The 18,203-nt window shown below is 42.3% G+C and overlaps 2 protein-coding genes and 1 long non-coding RNA gene across 4 annotated transcripts in view; 2 read left to right on the top strand and 1 right to left on the bottom strand.

Annotated features, from left to right (window-relative positions):
• Window positions 1-2,922, top strand: part of CDHR3 (cadherin related family member 3) — a 31,359-nt gene extending 28,437 nt beyond the window's left edge. The window contains exons 18-19 of the mRNA XM_081211523.1: window positions 543-591; window positions 1,981-2,922. Coding sequence (XP_081067649.1) covers window positions 543-591; window positions 1,981-2,348 — 417 coding nt within the window. The 3' untranslated portion in view covers window positions 2,349-2,922. The remainder of the gene's footprint in view (window positions 1-542; window positions 592-1,980) is intronic.
• A 1,835-nt stretch (window positions 2,923-4,757) lies between these two features.
• On the bottom strand, window positions 4,758-14,341 carry SYPL1 (synaptophysin like 1). Of its 2 annotated transcripts, none has more exons than XM_081211828.1 (6): window positions 13,967-14,341; window positions 13,513-13,584; window positions 11,087-11,205; window positions 9,150-9,354; window positions 7,238-7,426; window positions 4,758-5,774 (listed from the first exon to the last, which is right to left on the bottom strand). In XM_081211828.1, exons 2-6 carry the CDS (start codon window positions 13,579-13,581, stop codon window positions 5,646-5,648), a joined length of 711 nt encoding a protein of 236 aa, XP_081067954.1. In that variant the 5' UTR covers window positions 13,582-13,584; window positions 13,967-14,341; the 3' UTR covers window positions 4,758-5,645. The 2 variants fall into 2 exon arrangements, with proteins under 2 accessions (XP_081067954.1, XP_081067953.1); XM_081211827.1 differs by lacking the exon at window positions 13,967-14,341 and adding an exon at window positions 13,694-13,794.
• Window positions 13,818-18,203, top strand: part of LOC308596685 — a 40,050-nt gene continuing 35,664 nt past the window's right edge. The window contains exon 1 of the long non-coding RNA XR_014012651.1: window positions 13,818-13,876. This is a non-coding gene — a long non-coding RNA (uncharacterized lncRNA). The remainder of the gene's footprint in view (window positions 13,877-18,203) is intronic.

Below are 18,203 nucleotides of genomic sequence, written 5' to 3'. Positions count from 1 at the left end.
ATGCTTTGTTTATGAGGAATAGCCAACATGGCGCCCTCCAGACTACAGCTCCCATCATCCTTGACCATCAACCATGCTGGCCAACAGCATATGGAAGGTACCACATTGCTTACCTCTGCTTCACACATTATTGTCATTCACAAGTGAATCAAGAATGTAACGTGCTTTGAATAAAGTTGCCCTAATTTGCAAATAGGCAGTTAAGATACATTTATGAGCCATGAATAAATCATCTTGTCATCAGGTTTTGAAACCTGTAAAAGTACTATTTCTTGCATTCTAAGTTACATTTCCCATAAAATACGGATAAAGCATAGATAATCTATAAGATTTGTTTGGAAAACCTTGTGCAGAAAAGCCTGAGAACAGCATCTCTCTCTTTAACCAACCAATTTACCTGGCACAACGATTAGATTCCCAGCAACCTACCTTTCATAGGTCTCTGAAATCTGCTTCATTCTATATAGGTCAATATTTCTGCTCTTCTCACCATTTAAAAAATAATAAATGACACTGATTTCTTGATTTCTTTTTCTGGCTAGGAGATGACCAACATAAACCCTGTTTTTGATGGTGAAGCAAAAGACCCAGGTACCACTACTTCTAATGGGAGGGGAAATGAGAAGAAGAAATAAGTTTGAAATGAAAGAGCTTAACTTTAATTGCAAGGAGACACTAACATTTCCAAGGCAAATATCAGTGGCATACAGTTTAAATAGGAAAGTCAAACTGCAATCTTTGGAAGTGTACTACAGTAATAACACATATTTGCCGCTATTGAATAATTGGTTTGCCTACCAGTTAATACTGCATGTGTGGAATAACTTTTCCATGCGCAAAACCGAATATATTCAGTGCAATGCAAGCTGTAACATCTCTCCAGAAGACATATGGATATGCATTGCTCCTCTTGATTTCTTTCTTGATGAGGATGAGAGACAATGTGCATCCTTGCTGTCCTTTTCCCAAGGTCAGGCAGGCTGGAGCTTGGATGAGAGATGTTACTTCACCAATGAAGCAGGGAGCTTATGTAAGAGCCAGGCCCTGATCTGAGAAGGTGATTCTGTGCCATTTCCTGTCCTCCCAAGTAGCTCTTTTTGGCAGCACGCAGCTCCTGCCAGCCTCACTATCTCCTCTGGTCCTGGGGGAGATGTCAAACTGCAGGGGTCAGCAAACGTTTTCAGCAGGGGGCCGGTCCACAGTCCCTCAGACCTTGTGGGGGGCCGGACTATATTTTGAAAAATATATATGAACGAATTCCTATGCCCCACAAATAACCCAGAGATGCATTTTAAATAAAAGGACACATTCCACTCATGTAAAAACATGCTGATTCCCAGACCGTCCGCGGGCCGGATTGAGAAGGTGACTGGGCCGGATGTGGCCCCCGGGCCTTAGTTTGCCTACCCATGTGTCACGAGGGTCTGAGAGCTGGCCAGGAACCCAGGCAGATGGTGTGGTGGTCTTTAGTCTTGGGGCAAGGATGTCCAGATCCGGCAGCTCCTTGCATTGTAACGGTGTGAAGATCTGTTGGGGTGCTCTGCTTCCCCCCTGTGTACTGTGGTTTAAGGTCTGGGTATGGCTGAACCCTGACAGTGATCTCATCATCACCATCATACAGATGTTAGCTACTTGTTACCTGAAGGTCTCCAAGTGACAAACAACACAGTTTAAAACACTGAGTACATTTATACAATAAAAACTGAAACCCCTTAATAACAGCTACAGGAAGCTTTGCCAGTGCACTAGTAACAAAACATAATCTCAGTGTATTCAAAGATCTTGGGGGAAAGGTAAGTCTTTACCTGGCACCAAAAAGATGGTAGCAAAGGCACCAGGTGAAAATGATTGAGAGGAGTATTCCTCAATCAGGCAGTCACTGTGATTCTTTGGCTTCACTGTTAATATAAACTAAATATAATCTTACCCCTTAATCTGTGATGTGGAATAGCTACGTTATTGATTTTCCCCTCTCCATAGTCACTGGCAAATGGTATGAATATAATTCCAAGTCTGGGGCTCGAAGATGGAAAGATTCCAACATGCCTTCTAAGCTGGAAGCAAAGGACCCAACTGCAGAGGTGATGACTACGAAGAGAGTCCAATGGGATCTAAGCCAACAGGAAACTCAGCCCAGTGGCCCCAAGCTGGGAGGACAAAACAAGGTGGCACAAAAGTCCACAGAAAGGAAGACAGAGACTTCTGACCCAAATAGCAAGCTAAAGTTGCAGAAGCCAAAAGAAGAGCTTTTGGGCAAGGGGTCTTTGTCACCTGCTCCCCCTCACAAGTCCCCGGTCCCTTCTCCCAAAATATATCCCAAGTACGAGAATCAGTCTATACAAAAATGAAGGGGGTTGTATTTGTAACCCAGAAAAAAACCACCTGTAATCTTAATCAAAATAGCAAGAGGTAATGCAGACAAATTGTAATAATTTTCAGTTTCACCCCTACACAAGAGGGAGGATACCAAATGATCTCTTCTGGCTGCCTAGCAATTCTTATTGTGAAGGCCTGTTTAGAGCACAATCCATTCCAGTGACTTAATACAATGGGATGGCGAGCAATCTGTATAATTTACAAGCAACTTTGGCTTTTGTAATCTCAACAAATCAGATCTGAAACAGGGGGGTGGGGCAGGAACTGAACTTGATTTTGAGAAAACAGAGTGAAGTGCATGTATGGTATATTTCATTAGAGTTCTTGTGACAAGATCATTTGCCTGTGGGAAAGTTGCAATAGAAGGTGGCTGCAAGCTGCTATGGGATTTTTGATATATGTGTAATCAGAAACATACTAGTAGCATAATTTGGGCACAATGGCTTTTGACAAAAGTGGCTCTATTTTGGCTCATCCTATGTATCTTAATTTTTGAAGCAAAATGGCCATGCAAGTTTCTCCAGAAATATATTACAATAAACCAGCTATTGTGGCAAGGGCGGGGAGCCTCTTTTGTAACCCTTGGGTCAGCACCGATACTTGGGTTTCATGCCCCTTGTATTCAATTATGGCTTGAGCTGTGGCTCACAAATCTCCCATACTATTAGTAATTTCAGGCAAGAGTCCAGAGTCCCTAACTACCCAAAAGCCCAGAGAAAGTGAGTTAGCACAGTGCTAAAAGGAAGAATAGGGGAGTGTGTATATCTGATCTTGGAGCAGGTGTGGTGTCACAAGTCAAGGAATTTTGATCTGTGCCTTCTGCAAGAGTTAAGCTCTCCACTTCAAAATCCCATTTCAGCAAGACAATATTGTGTCTCAAATGTTCCTGTGGTCCAGTGAAGGTTGATCCTTCAGATCGCTAAGAGACAAGGATGGGTCTTGTTGGAACTGTGAGCTAACCAACCATTGAAAACTTGAGGATTAAGCATATTTTGATTCCAATGTCTATAGAGAGGGCTTCCTTAGTGAGTGACTAACATGACACCAAATTCTTTGAACTGTTTTTCCTTCTAGTGCACTATTGTGTTTTGTGATGCAAGAATGAAGTGAAGAAAACACAACCTTAATTTTTGTGAATACCACATCTTTAGCTTTTACCATTGCTGAAGCACAAATTTATATCAGGCATTTTTTTCACAGCCTGTGTGATGTCTTGTTTCCACCAACAGAGGAGACTGATAACTAGATCTTTATGGCAAATACAAAGGTTCATGTTCTGATCTTTTCTGCAAACGTTAGCTGTTCTTTCCAGGTCATGTTTATGTTAGGAATTTGCACCATGGTCTCAGATAGTTCCGGGAGGATATATTTTATATTAAACATGCCAGCTACACTGATTCCTTCATCCATAGAAGTATATTCTCCTATTGTCAGGGTAGAGATTAGTGCATGATTTATTTTATTTGGCAATGCCAACAAATTAAGGAGACAAATGTCATTCTACTGCAATTCATTTTCCCCCTTATCTGAAAATCACACAATAAAGAGTGTGATTGGAAGCTGGTGGGTAGCCCTGACATGTCCAAAGTTTACTGTGGCTCTGTGGTTGCGATGGCGACAACGGGTCAGGTAACAATGATGCAAGTTCACCGTTCAGATCTCTACAATGCCATTGTTGCCACTGATTTCATGTAAATAAAATGCATCCAGTTTTGTCATGGGTGACCTTCTAATGAAGCAAAAGGTGCTGTTGCTAGAAGAACCTATCGTTGCACTCATGTTCCCATCCTCATAGCTTTGAAAGGACTAAGGCTACATACACCGAACCTGTATAATGAGGCTGTACGCGTCTTAGTAGTCACACATTCAAAGTGACTTTAAAAGAATGCACGTATTTTTGCTTGCATTTGAGTTGACAACCCTCCTGATCTTCTGCCATGCAAATGATCACATTGCAACTCAAGACACCTCTACAAAATTAAGCCCTTTTTGAGGTCAGTGGGACTCAAAAGCAAGTGTGTACAAGACTGCAGCCTTAGCCTGAGTACCTTACTCCAGTTTCCTGGCATTTTCAGGAGGTAAAATTAACACTCCTTGGTTTCCCAAAAGCAATTTGTACTTCATCAAATGTAAACTTAACAAGTTAAATGTTTCTCAATAACAAAATGAGCAAATTTGAATTTTTCGTACCCAAAAACATATTTAAGGCACCTTACTAAAGAAATTTGCCAAAATTAAGTTACTCTCCCCCCCCCCACACACCCGCCCAAAAAAGTGACACACTGTACAGTCAGAAGAGGAAACCAATAACCCTGGGGCAAGCATTGCAATACTCTAACAATGCTGACAAGAAATCAGAAGGAAGAATATTCCCAACAAAATTCCTAGAAACTTCCATTTATTTAACTGAAGTCAAAATACAGGCATGTCACAGGTGTTTCCTCAAAACGAAGTAGCAATGCTTATACATCCAAACTTAAGAATTAGGAGCAATCTTCCTAAAGGGAAAACTGTTTGCGTAACTAATATGCTCCAGAACAGAATCTCTCTCATTTTAGCACATGTCAACAGCTTTTCAATTTTAAACATGTTGTCACTGTTTAAACTTTGGTTTTAAATGGGCATGGGTGACTAACAAGTGGTTAGAGCAATCTTTGCCGACCTGGTGGCCTCCAGGAGTTTTGGATTACCACTCCCACCACCCCAAGCCAGTTGTAGCCTAAAACATCTGGAAGAGAACCAGAATGGCAAAGGCCGATTTAGAGCACTTGGCTCAGTATTTTTGTCATCCAAGATTTACTCTCTCTTCTAAATCAAGAATTAAACTATTATACCAAAAGCTGGAATGCAAGTGTGCCAAATTTGGAGGGGAAAGGCTTTTAAACCAAGCAACTGAAACCTGTTTAAGCTTGAGAATTACTGTTTCAGAGCATTAAAATAGGCATTATTTATAGCTCCTTAAACTGCATGTTAAACGGACGTTCAGCACAGGCTTGGAAGAGTACTAGTTACACTGACAAGATTTTGTAGAAATCAAATGCCGCTAACAAAATATTACTTCCAGAGAGATTGCCCAAATTTTTATCAAGAGTGTCTGTGAGTTAGGCTGAATGAATACTCAATCAAGTATAGGCAACCCTTCCAAAACTTACTGATTTTTCTATCCAGAGTATGTACTTTGAAGTGAATTTCCATTTTTAAAAAACAGCTAAAGTACATTGAACTTCAAGGTTTTTAAACTATTGTCAACAGAATGCAGCTTTTTGTTGTTAAATTCCTGATGCAGGTGGATAAAGTCCGGAGTCTGGAGAAGCATTGTTAGGTTTATGCAGATTCGTCTCCTTGTATACAAACCAAGCATTTCCTGCCCACAGAACCATATTTAACAAGCCAAAAACCTGCAAATTAAGACATGTGTGTTATCAGATAGTTACATTACTATTGAATACAACCAGCTAAAAGCCTTCTCCTCTTAACAATTCAAAAACTTTTATCATGCAGCCCAATAGTTACCAGTTTGATTTGTTACCCACCCAACGTCTCAAAGTGTGTCAAAACCATTCAAAATGCAACATTAAAAACAGTTTAAACCAAATGATAGTCACAAGAATAGGGTGCTAGAGGATACACCTGCAGAGTTAAAGTCTAGGGCAGGGGCAGGAAGTTTCCAAGAGACTGCAATCTACCCCCACTAAAAAAACCTGAAAACTGGGGAGTTCCACAACTTAGGGGTTGCCACTGAGAATCCCGTATCCTCAGTCACCAGCACGCCTGAGGATGCTGAAACTATCAAGAAGGCACCCTCTGATCTTACCACCTGAGAAAGTCTGTAGGGAAGGAGTTGGTCTTTCAGACTGTTGGAGCCGACATTGTTTAAGACTTTAAATACCAATGTGAGTACCTTGAGTTTAGTTTGGAAACAAACTTACAACCAGTGCAGCTGTTATAAAACGAGTTATACAATTTCTAAATGGAACCTTAGCTAGTATGCTGGGCATTGTATTTTGGACCATAGTTTATAGATGAGGCAGCAATTACTACATTATTATATTCCCATTTGTGTGTCTGGGGATATGCAAGGACACTGAGAAATATCAGTTAAACATTAATATTAAATACTACAATACTGGACCCAGTGGGGAACAATCTCTAGCTGCATTTAGACTGGAAGTCTAAATCTGACATTTAGACTCGAAGTCTAAATCGGACATAAATCTGACATCAAGAATCACAAAACAGAGAAACCAGTAGGAGAACACTTCAATCTCCCAGGACATTCTATACAAGATCTCAAAATAGCTGTTTTACTACAAAGGAATTTCAGAAATAGACTGGAAAGAGAAGCTGCTGAATTGCAACTCATTACCAAACTTAAAACCACGGAGAGACCTGGTCTGAACAAAGACATTGGATTCTTATCTCATTATACATGACTAAGCCATTTCTCACCTTCTCACCCCTTGCCTTTTCCTGTAAGACCTATTACAGTCGTTAAGAGTCGTCAACAGGCTCATCTCAGCTATCCGCCAATCTCCCATTCCCACCACCCTTCTGAGTAATACCCCTCCCCACCTTCTCACTATATAGAAGGGTCTGGCAACTTCTGTTTCAGTGTATCTGAAGAAGTGTGCATGCACACGAAAGCTCATACCAAGAACTAACTTAGTTGGTCTTTAAGGTGCTACTGGAAGGAATTTTTTTATTTAGACTGGAAGGTTATTAGTTCCCTGATCTCTTGCATTATGCCTAGTTTGGCTCCAAGTTTACAGACTCGGGTGGTTATTTACGTTTGATCTGCTGACGCTACTTAGATTCAGCTCGTAACACTAGCACTTGAATGCTCAAAAGCTGACATACATACCACAGACACATTCAGACTTCCCATGCTGGTTACCGAATCAAACAAACAGGAGGTTCCTGGTATTTTGCAAGCAGATATTTCTTCAATAATGCGTGGACCAGTTGATACTTTGATATCAACAACTGCCTTTGCCCACGCAGCACTGCCGACTAGCCACAGAAAGACGGCACTAAGAGTGAAGACATAATCCTGTAATGAGACAGTCCAAAGTTACCAATTGCTTCAGTCTAAAATGCATTCAGGGGTTGGGAGGGGGTAGTCAATATTTACTATCACTTGACATAAAACCATTTTCATTTTAGCAGCTGTGTTCATTTTACTGCAAAGTATCTAACCATCCAACCACACTCCTAGCAAGCGTGCTACTATTTTCTGGAAGAAGAAGAAGAAGAAGAAGAAGAAGAAGAAGAAGAAGAAGAAGAAGAAGAAGAAGAAGAAGGAAGAAGAAGAGGAGGAGTAGTTTGGATTTGATATCCCGCCTTTCACTCCCCTTCAGGAGTCTCAAAGCGGCTAACATTCTCCTTTCCCTTCCTCCCCCACAACAAACACTCTGTGAGGTGAGTGGGGCTGAGAGACTTCAGAGAAGTGTGACTGGCCCAAGGTCACCCAGCAGCTGCATGTGGAGGAGTGGAGACGCGAACCCGGTTACCCAGATTACGTGACTACCGCTCTTAACCACTACACCACACTGGCACACTGGAAGACACTTTCCTTATGTAGCAGTGACCATTTGGCCAAAATGCAGACCGCTTGAGAAATCCACAACTCCAGCTTTTTATCCAAAAAGTCACTTGGGTGTAGCACCGAGGATGCCTTTACAGTTTGCAAAGAAGAAACTATAGAGCCTAAAAGCGATGCAGAACTGGTAGCTAAACACAGCTCAAAAGATGCTGGTTGTGTCCTCTATTTCAAGAAGTTGAAAATGCAAGTTTACCCTCTTCAGCAGCAGCCTTTCTCAATCTGGTTCCCTACAGATGTTTTAATGATGGCTGGGTTGATGGGAGTTGTAGTTAAAAACATCTGAAGGACACCTGATAGAAGACTACTTTTCAGGTTCATGCAGGCATGCTCCATTCACAGAACTTGAGGGAAAATCTCTGCACCAACAAATAGATACTATGCAAAGGAGGAATTGTGGGACACGGGTGGCGCTGTAGGTTAAACCACAGAGCCTAGGACTTGCCGATCAGGTCGGGTGAGCTCCCGTTTCTCAGTCCCTGCTCCTGCCAAACTAGCAGTTCGAAAGCACGTCAAAGTGCAAGTAGATAAATAGGTACTGCTCCAGCGGGAAGGTAAACGCCATTTCCGTGCGCTGCTCTGGTTTGCCAGAAGCGGCTTAGTCATGCTGGCCACATGACCCGGAAGCTGTCTGCGGACAAACGCTGGCTCCCTCGGCCAATAAAGCGAGATGAGTGCGGCAACCCCAGGGTCTGTTACAACTGGACCTAATGGTCAGGGGTCCCTTTACCTTTAAAGTAGGAATTACATCTCCTAAACACACTGACTTGTTCTTCAATTCTTGCATTTATAGCCTGCCCTTCCTTTAAGTAGCCTAGGGTGGTGCACACTGTTCTTTGTATGTCCCATTTTATCCCCACAGCATGCTCCTGAGACAGACGTCCCCTCCAGATGTCCTGTTTATTGCACATTCGTGCTGACTTGTGCTCATGATGCTGTTAGTTAGGGTGTTAATAGGCCGCACTGCTTTCAATACAGTTTGTGCCTGCAAGGGTTTCGGGGTAGTCATACAACTTAATTAATTAATCAAAACAATAGAACCCCCACATATTTTGAATGATGAGTTTACACATCAAACAAGTAAATAAAACCCAGAGTTCTGAGTTACAGAATTAAACTTCTGGTAACTTAAATTCAAGGGTTTTTTTTAGATTTGTCCTTAGTCTCAACCTACCATCATTGGTAAAATGCCACCGCTTTGGTACAGGTGCATATAACCAAGGTACAACACAAGGGCAGCCATGCAATACAAGAAGATCAAGATTCCAAAAGTTACGAAGAACTGTGCAGTGGTGGAGAAGTTGCCCACGAGATGGGTTTCACCCCAAGTGCCATTGCATCGGGTTGGATCTGGCGAACCAAATATCACTTTGTTCAGCCTAAAAGAGAAGTAGGTAGAAATTATCAAGGGAAGCATGTCTTAGCTACTACAGTCATCACAGAGCACAGGCAACTGGGCTGTTAAGCTTCACTTTCTGTACAACCGTCAGCTAGCATATCAATTTCCATTCCACTGGTATGTATATTGGAAAATAATGAACTGCATAGTGTTAATCCCCTAGGCCTGCATACCTATCATCCTCAGCAGTTAAGGCTAGTTTAATGCACACAGCAGAACAGCTTAAGGTAGATTATCATTATTATATATGCATACCCCACCTTGCCCCCCCCCATAGAGGCTCAAGGCAGCTTACCGATAAAATAAAGACAGCTTAAAACATAGCAGGAGCGGAATCATTAAAAAACAAATAAAGACCAGTAGAATCATCTGACTTTTTGTGTAAGCTGCTTTTTGCTGCTGTGGGTGCAATGTGTTGAGGCCTTGACACTGTGATAAGAGTAGCAGCCACGAAGTCAAACAAAGATGGCAGCATAACACGTTTTGACAAACCAGAATTTCATTCATCTTATGCAAGTCTGCCCATATGAGAAATGACATTAATGGAACATTAATGGAAATTTCCATCCCTAAGCCTTTTGTTGATCCAGGTCAGCTACAGATTAAGCAGGAAAATAACAGGTTAACTATAGAATCTATCTAGAACCGAGCATTGAACTATATGTTACATTAAGCATGTTTTAAAAAATATATTCATGTTTGGCTTTTTTCTTCAAGAAAAAGCAGCCACACAGGAAGGAAAGCATAGACAGAGGAGGCTGCAGGTGTATTTCACTAGATAAAGCAAAATGGTCTCTTAGCAGTGAACAAATTTAATAGGACATGAAAGGAAGTAGTAGTCAATCCAATACACTGAGAGTTCTCCCTGGCCAGGATGATACATATCTGAGAAGACACTTTTCTTCTGAGAACATTTCTGCTATTACTGGAGAGAATGCGCATTGGACACAACTGCCATGCAAGGTACATCAAACTTTTGTTAGAAAACAAACTTTTTCCACTGATGGCACTATAATAGAGCATTCATTCTCCTTTCAGATTTTTTTAAAAATAATAATCTGTAGAACAGGCACACGTTGTGCCAGGTCACATGAGAAATGTGATTCCCCCTGCCCTAATTTTAGAAAGACAAGATTGTTGTTTGTCCTGTACATTTGTATAGTTCATGTTCTATAATTAATTACTGATGTAGCCTCTGCTAGAAGACCTTATCAGAGCAGTACAGTGGTGCCTCGCAAGACAAAAAGAATCCGTTCTGTGATTCTCTTCGTCTAGTGGTTTTTCTCGTCTTGCGAAGCAAGCCCATTGAAGGATTAGCGGATTAGCGCTATTAGCGGCTTTTTGCGGCTTATCTGCTGATCGGATCAGCTGATAAGCGGCTTAGCGGCTTAGAAAAAGGGGGGGAAGGGGGGGGAAACCAGCAGGAGCTCGCAAGACATTGTCGTCTTCCGAAGCAAGCCCATAGGAAATTCGTTTTGCGAAGCACCTCCAAAACGGAAAACTCTTTCGTCTAGCGAGTTTTCCGTCTTGCGAGGCATTCGTCTTACGGGGCACCACTGTATTAAGTAGTTCATTAAAGCTGGAAAGATTTATCAACTATAAATTGCTGGACTGACCTAGTGCTAATCAGGTAATGGTGACCAATGATCAAGCACTGGCAGGAAACTTTACATACAGAAATATACTAGACACTTGCCATTTAAGAGGCTCACCTGAAAGGATAAGCAAAACTTGCTCTTACTGTTCCATTTACAAGTCCATTACAGGATACTAAAAGCGTCGTTACACCTCTATAGCCTCCACATGTAGCAAATGCAAACATGGAGAAGAACTGTATAAAGAGAAAATACACCACATGCATTATTATACGCATTTATGTACATTTGGAAAATTTAACAAAATGTAAGGAACACTGTACATCCATTCTTAATTTGACTCATTAATTCCATCCAAATTTACAGCTTTAGTGGGTGTAGCTACAGTTGAAACACTATGTGCACTTATCTGGATGAAAGTCTCAGCCAAATCAATGGTGATTACTTCTGAGCAGTTTATATACAGGACTGCACTGAAAAATGCTGCAAGTTTGTTCCTTTTATCAGAGTTCCTAAGCAATATAAATGTATAGTGCACTGAAGCATACAAGTTTTTTGATATTAGTATTTTATTGAAAAGTTTTCAATTATAAAGAAAATGAAAAGGCACAAAAATGTGTAGAGAAAAAATGTGTATATGAAAAATACCCTAACCCATACATTTTGTAAGTCTGATATTATCCTAATATATTTGTAAATATTAACAGCCTACATTTTGTATAAACTCATTCCAAATATTGCCCTATTTATCCAAACAAAGTCTATGTCTGTAAGCAAACTTGAGCATAGAAGTTTATCAGAAGGGGGGAAAAGAAATTCAATTTTATACAGTATTGGCATAATCTGTTGAGCGTTCATACGGAAGGTGTTTGATAGACACTTATGAATGTTTCTTTACTCTTTATAGGGCTGCTGGCATCGTTATTAATGGCATGGCACCTAGAATGTTTTGTTACTTGAAATTAAAAATCAATTTAAAAATAGTTATGGGGAAAACGTTTTAAAACCTGCTTCTGTCAGAAGCGGTTCCTTTATCAGCTGCGCGACAAGCAGTTTAGTAACAAGCAAAAGATGTTCAAGTTGCTTTCATTATAAAGGAGTTGGAGGCAGTCAAATTATTATCAGATGTACACCTTACTGCTTAGGAAACTAGGCATTTGTCTTCTACCAGAAAGCTTACTTGTTTTCCCCTATGCCCTAAACCAAAGTCAAGCCCTACCCTTAAAGCATAACTAGGTAGCTGCCTAAGGCAGGCTAGGAAACCTGTGGCCTTCCAGATGTTGGATTACAACTCCCATCAGGCCCCCAATCAGAAGGGAGCCAGTGGTCATGGTTGATGGAGTTGTGGTCCCCAACTTCTGAAGGGCACTCTGTTGGCTACCCTGGTATAGAGTATCACTCTACAAAGGGAAACAAGTGGGTGAGTCCATCATGGCATAAAATTGTTAAGGCTAGATATAGGAAATTGGTCATGGTCAGGGGGTGGGGGGAGGCAGGCATATTGGGGTGTTATAGCAGGGCCAACCTTAAGGGTTTGCAAGACCTTGCACTAACCTACTGAAAAAAGCACTAGGGTCTTTAATAATGTTTTTTACAAGCTGCCTGATAAACTACAAAAATGAATTCCCATCAAATTAGCTTCTTTTTCAGGCTATTGCCATGTGTCCTATACAAAAATGAGACCACTGCTTTATTTGATGCATCATTGCCGTGTACAACAAATATAGCTTGTGTGTATGCATACACACAGAGACAAATAGAAAAGAAATGTGCAACAGTTCAATTTCAAAATTCTGTATCTGTGACAAAAAATTATCCAAACACCCTGTCCGGAACTAGAGCAGAAGGTTACTGGCAGGAAAGCAGAAAGTGCAAAATAGCTGTTTTCACTGAAAAAAGTTATTTGGTAGTACATACAGTAATAATTTTGCTCAACAGACCTGTGCAACGTGACTGTTGAGAGATTACACAGAGACCCCAACACTTTAAAAGACATTTTACTCCTTACAAATTAAGCGTTCAAAGTCATCGGCTTTCAGGGTTTTCACCAGTGCACACAGGCATTACTGCAGCAGAATTATTATTTTTTAATGGAAATTATTTCCAGTAATTTAGTATTTTGTATTAAAGGAACGTACTGGGAGATTACAGCCAACATCAGGATTCATAGAGACCAGGTTTTAAGGGAACAGAGGCTTAGAAACAGCTGGGGAAGGATTCAGGCCACGCCAGGCCTAACAAGACAAGGCAACTATTTTAAAAGTCAGTTCCAAAGCATGCACAAGTCTAGGCCTCACCATTTCGGAGGCAAGCCTAACCCTACATTTTGGGGGGCAAGCCTCCTTGAACCCAACAGGCCTTGCTTCCAAACAGGATGGCACTGCAACCTCAGCCTAAAAACTTTTTATTCCACCGTCCCTCAAGGCCTTTTAGGAGAACACAACACAGCCCCCCACCCCATATCAAAGGAAAGAGCCCTGCAAGACAGTCTAGCATGGGGGGGTGACCCATATGACCTGAACCCCTTAACCCAGCAGACTCACCCACTCAAGAAGCTTGATGAACCCCAGGGGCTCCTTGAGCGGGCTAAGATCCAGGTGAAAATCACTCATTTTCTGCAAGAGAAAGAAAAAGGAGGAGGAAGGGGAACACATTAGGACAGAGAAGTGCGTGGAAGGGGAGCCCAAAGGCACAAACAGAACCATGCGAGGCGTAAGGCCAGACCTGGCGTCCTTCCCCTGGCCTGGCCACCACTCCTCCTTCCCTCTCTAGGGCTTCACTGCAGCCGCCGCCCGGCCTCCGTCCCCTTATATAGGCTGCCTCTTCAAGCTCCGCCCACCAGGCAATGGAACCGCCTTCTCCTCCTTCCCCAACTGCCATCTTGCAATGGGCCTAGGAGGCTCTCAGGTGTGTTTGCATCCTGCACTCTTCTCTATGCAACGCAAGGATGCGCCACTTAAAACCACGTGGGGTGTTTTTCTCCTTCTGTTTTAGTACCTAGGCTGAGTCTTCCCTGTCATAAAGAAGTCTTCTTGTCCAGTGACAGCCTCCTTCCAAGCCTTCGCTAAAAAGCTGGATTTTGAGGGAATCGCAGTCGTCAAGCCGGTCTGAAGCCTTGAGGAAAGCCTGGCATGCTCATTTCTGCCTTAATCTTATACAGCAGCCAGTATTTTTTAAACAGAGACAGGGAGGGTTAGTGGCCTTCATAAAAACATTCAAAGAAGTCCATTTTAAATGTTAATATTTTAAGCAATAATTAAAGTCAATGTCTGCCTGCAAATTGGCAATGGCCATTTCCCCTCCCCCTTTGAAAGAGGTGGTCACTCCAAGAAGGACCCGTCTTGCTCCTTCCTTGAAGAATGCCTTTCTTTCTTTCTTTCTTTCTTTCTTTCTTTCTTTCTTTCTTTCTTTCTTTTTGGGGAGTAGTTTCCAATTTAACTGTTAAAGATGCCGGTGCTATGAGAAAAAAAATCAACTATTTCGGAAAATATAGAGAGAACAGTTGTTGTCTTCCAGTGGTTGGTGCTTTTGTTCTGGACAGGAATAGATATAAAGAGAGAGAAGGAAGATTAGGGCCTCTGCAACTTTACTTTCAGCAGAGTTTTTTTTAAATGCTTGTAGCACAATGAAACATCAGGCTACACCTGCTGAGATTCCCAATGCAGCAGTTAAAGGTAGAGGAACGCTCATGCCGAAAGGTTGGTCATCCTTAAGCTAAACCATGGGTAGGCAAACTAAGGCCTGGGGGCTGATCCGGTCCGTGGACAGTCCGGAAATCAGCGTGTTTTTACATGAGTAGAATGTTTCTTTTATTTAAAATGCATCTCTAGGTTATTTGTGGGGCCTGACTGGTGTTTTTACATGAATAGAATGTGTGCTTTTATTTAAAATGCATCTCTGGGTTATTTGTGGGGCATAGGAATTTGTTCATTATTTTCTTTCCAAAATACAGTGGTGCCCCGCAAGACGAATGCCTCGCAAGACGAAATACCCGCTAGACGAAAGGGTTTTCCGTTTTTCGATGCGCTTCGCAAGACGAATTTCCCTATGGGCTTGCTTCGCAAGATGAAAACGTCTTGCGAGTCTTGCGATTTTTTTTGCTCCCCTCCCTTTTTCTAAGCCGCTAATAGCCTTTTAGCCCCTAAGCCGCTAAGCCTTTAATAGCCGCTAAACCGCTAATAGCGCTAATCCGCTAAGCCACTAATAGGGTTGCTTCGCAAGATGAAAAAACCGCTAGATGAAGAGACTCGCGGAACGGATTATTTTCGTCTTGCGAGGCACCACTGTATAGTCCAGCCCCCTACAAGGTCTGAGGGACAGTGGACCAGCCCCCTGCTGAACAAGTTTGCTGACCCCTGACCGCTAAACCAATTTCACAGTCCTTGCCAGTGTAATTTCTACTAGTTTGCTTTCAGAGCCAATTAGCCAGACCTTCTATAGATATATGTAGGAGGTATAGCTGCAGCAATAGGACAATTCAAGAAAAGTCTTCTAACCTTTCCCCTTGGAGCAACATACTTTTGACTGCCTGATGCTATGGCTTAATAATAAGCTATAGGTAACTTCTCTGAGGCCAATGTTAGCAGAGGATGGTTATCATTTAGATGACCTATTGGATTAACCAGGAAGGCTATCATTTTCTTTTTCTTCTGATTTTATAAGTTTGGATAGAATGGAAAGAGTTTATATTGACTCCAGAGTATTCCTATTTACTGTTGCAGACCTAATCCACAGTAATGGTTTGGGGTTTGTTTGGACATAAAGGTAAAAAAGAGTAAAGGAACAGTTAAGTCCAGTCAAAGGCAACTATAGGGTGCGGCGCTCATCTCACTTTTCAGGCCGAGGGAGCTGGCATTTGTCTGCATGACTAAACCACTTCTGGCGCAACGGAACACCGTGACGGAAGTCAGAGCGCATGGAAACGCCGTTTACCTTCCCGTCGCAGCGGTACCTATTTGTCTACTTGCACTGGGATGCTTTTGAACTTCTATTTGGCAGAAGCTGGGACAGAGCAATGGGAGCTCACCCCATCACACAGATTTGGACATATTCATAACTGGGGTATAAGTCTTCTTAGAACTTCTGCAATTCCATTGTAAAAGATAAATTGGGAGGGTCTATAAGTATGGTGGCCCGTGACTGTCAACAGTCCTTCCTCCTGGCAGTGCTATGCTGTTTTCTGCTAGCCCTGTCCTTCTTGACGCAACTGGGCAATCTGCTTTAAATTATTATTATCCCATATCCTGGCACATGGTCTGCAGGTCTGAACAGTGCTTGGAAGGAAGACTTCCTCACAGGAATGCCAGCTTGGCCCTGCGACAGTGGGTGCCCGGGGCCATGGGTGCCATGAAGCGTGCATGGCCCTGGTGCCAAAATTTGTGGGTGCCTGGCCCCTTCATGGGGGATTTTGTGGGTGGTCAGGGCCCCAGGGAGTTGGCACCTATACTTCCTCAGAACTCTGAATTCTTTGGTATGCTTTGATATACCGGTAAGTGATTTGTGGATATTCATGCCACAAGCTTTGTGTAGGCCCACATAATAATAATAATAATAATAATAATAATAATAATAATAATAATAATAATAATAATAATAATAATAATTTATTATTTATACCCCGCCCATCTGGCTGGGTTTCCCCAGCCACTCTGGGCGGCTTCCAACTGAATATTAAAAACAGTACAGCTTCAAACATTAAAAACTTCCCTAAAGAGGGCTGCCTTCAGATGACTTTTAAAAGTAAAATAGTTGTTTATTGCTTTGACATCTGCTGGGAGGGCGTTCCACAGGGCAGGCGCCACTACCGAGAAGGCCCTCTGCCTGGTTCCCTGTAACCTTACTTCTCACAATGAGGGAACCGCCAGAAGGCCCTCAGTGCTGGATCTCAGTATCCGGGCTGAACGATGGGGATGGAGACTCTCCTTCAGGTATACTGGACCGAGGCCATTTAGGGCTTTAAAGGTCAGCACCAACACTTTGAATTGTGCTTGGAAACGTACTGGGAGCCAATGCAGATCTCTCAGAACCGGTGTTATGTGGTCCCGGCGGCCACTCCCAGTCACCAGTCTAGCTGCCGCATTCTGGATTAATTGCAGTTTCCGGGTCACCTTCAAAGGTAGCCCCACGTAGAGCGCGTTGCAGTAGTCCAAGCGGGAGACAACTAGAGCATGCACCACTCTGGCAAGACAGTCCGCGGGCAGGTAGGATCTCAGCCTGCGTACCAGGTGGAGCTGGTAGACAGCTGCCCTGGACACAGAATTAACCTGTGCCTCCATGGACAGCTGTAAGTCCAAAATGACTCCCAGGCTGCGCACCTGGTCCTTCAGGGGCACAGTTACCCCATTCAGGACCAGGGAATCCCCCACACCCGCCTGCCCCCTGTCCCCCAAAAACAGTACTTCTGTCTTGTCAGGATTCAACCTCAATCTGTTAGCCTCACATCAGTCAAATGGTCTTGCTTTACTGCTCACAAGGTAGGATTAGGAGGCCTGACAGTCCGCTCATATTTTATGTTCCTGTCTGTTTGAATGGGAATATATTATCTGCCAACTTACTTTGGAGTCATGTTGTGATTTAACTTTTGTAGGCTGCAAGGATTCCCATTAAATTAATGCAAAGTCTGCCCCTCTTAATTTTTATTTGAAATTATTACAGACATAACATAACCATCAGCTGCACTCTAATCTGCTTTAAATTGTTGTGGAAATCTCAGGCCCATAGGATCAAACCTAATCTATAGTTCCAGGCAGAATAACAAGCTTCTGTTAGCAATATTTCTTGGGAAGATAAAATGTATGTTGATCCATAAGAAGAAAACTCAAAAAATTGACAGTTTGGCAATACTTTTATTTGGACCAACCCAAATACCACTAAATTATGGAAAGCTTTCACAGCGGGGAGGGGAATTTAACAGTAAAAAACATAGAAGTACAAAAATTAGGCTAAATATTTGTAGCCATGAGGTCAATATGTAGACTTAGTTCCAAGATGTTGATTGCAGGTTGTTCAATCCCTGTTTTGTGTAACCTCTTGCCTGATGAAGAGCACCAGAGAACTCGAAAGCTTGCCACAAATTTGATTGGACATTTTGGCTGGTCCTAACAAACGTATTGCCAAACTGTCAATTGTGGAGTTTTGGGGAAGGGTAGACATGCCCTCTAGTGGCTAAGTAACACCAGAAATGGACCAACTCAGTTGAAAAGTTGCAAATGGGGACATTTTCTCATTTTCTAGC

The sequence above is a fragment of the Podarcis bocagei genome, assembly GCF_964188305.1.
Source record: "Podarcis bocagei genome assembly, chromosome: 10".
Classification (NCBI taxonomy): Eukaryota; Metazoa; Chordata; class Lepidosauria; order Squamata; family Lacertidae; genus Podarcis; species Podarcis bocagei.
The sequence above is the reverse complement of the archived record's forward strand: the minus strand, read 5'-3'. Positions and strand labels throughout refer to the sequence as shown.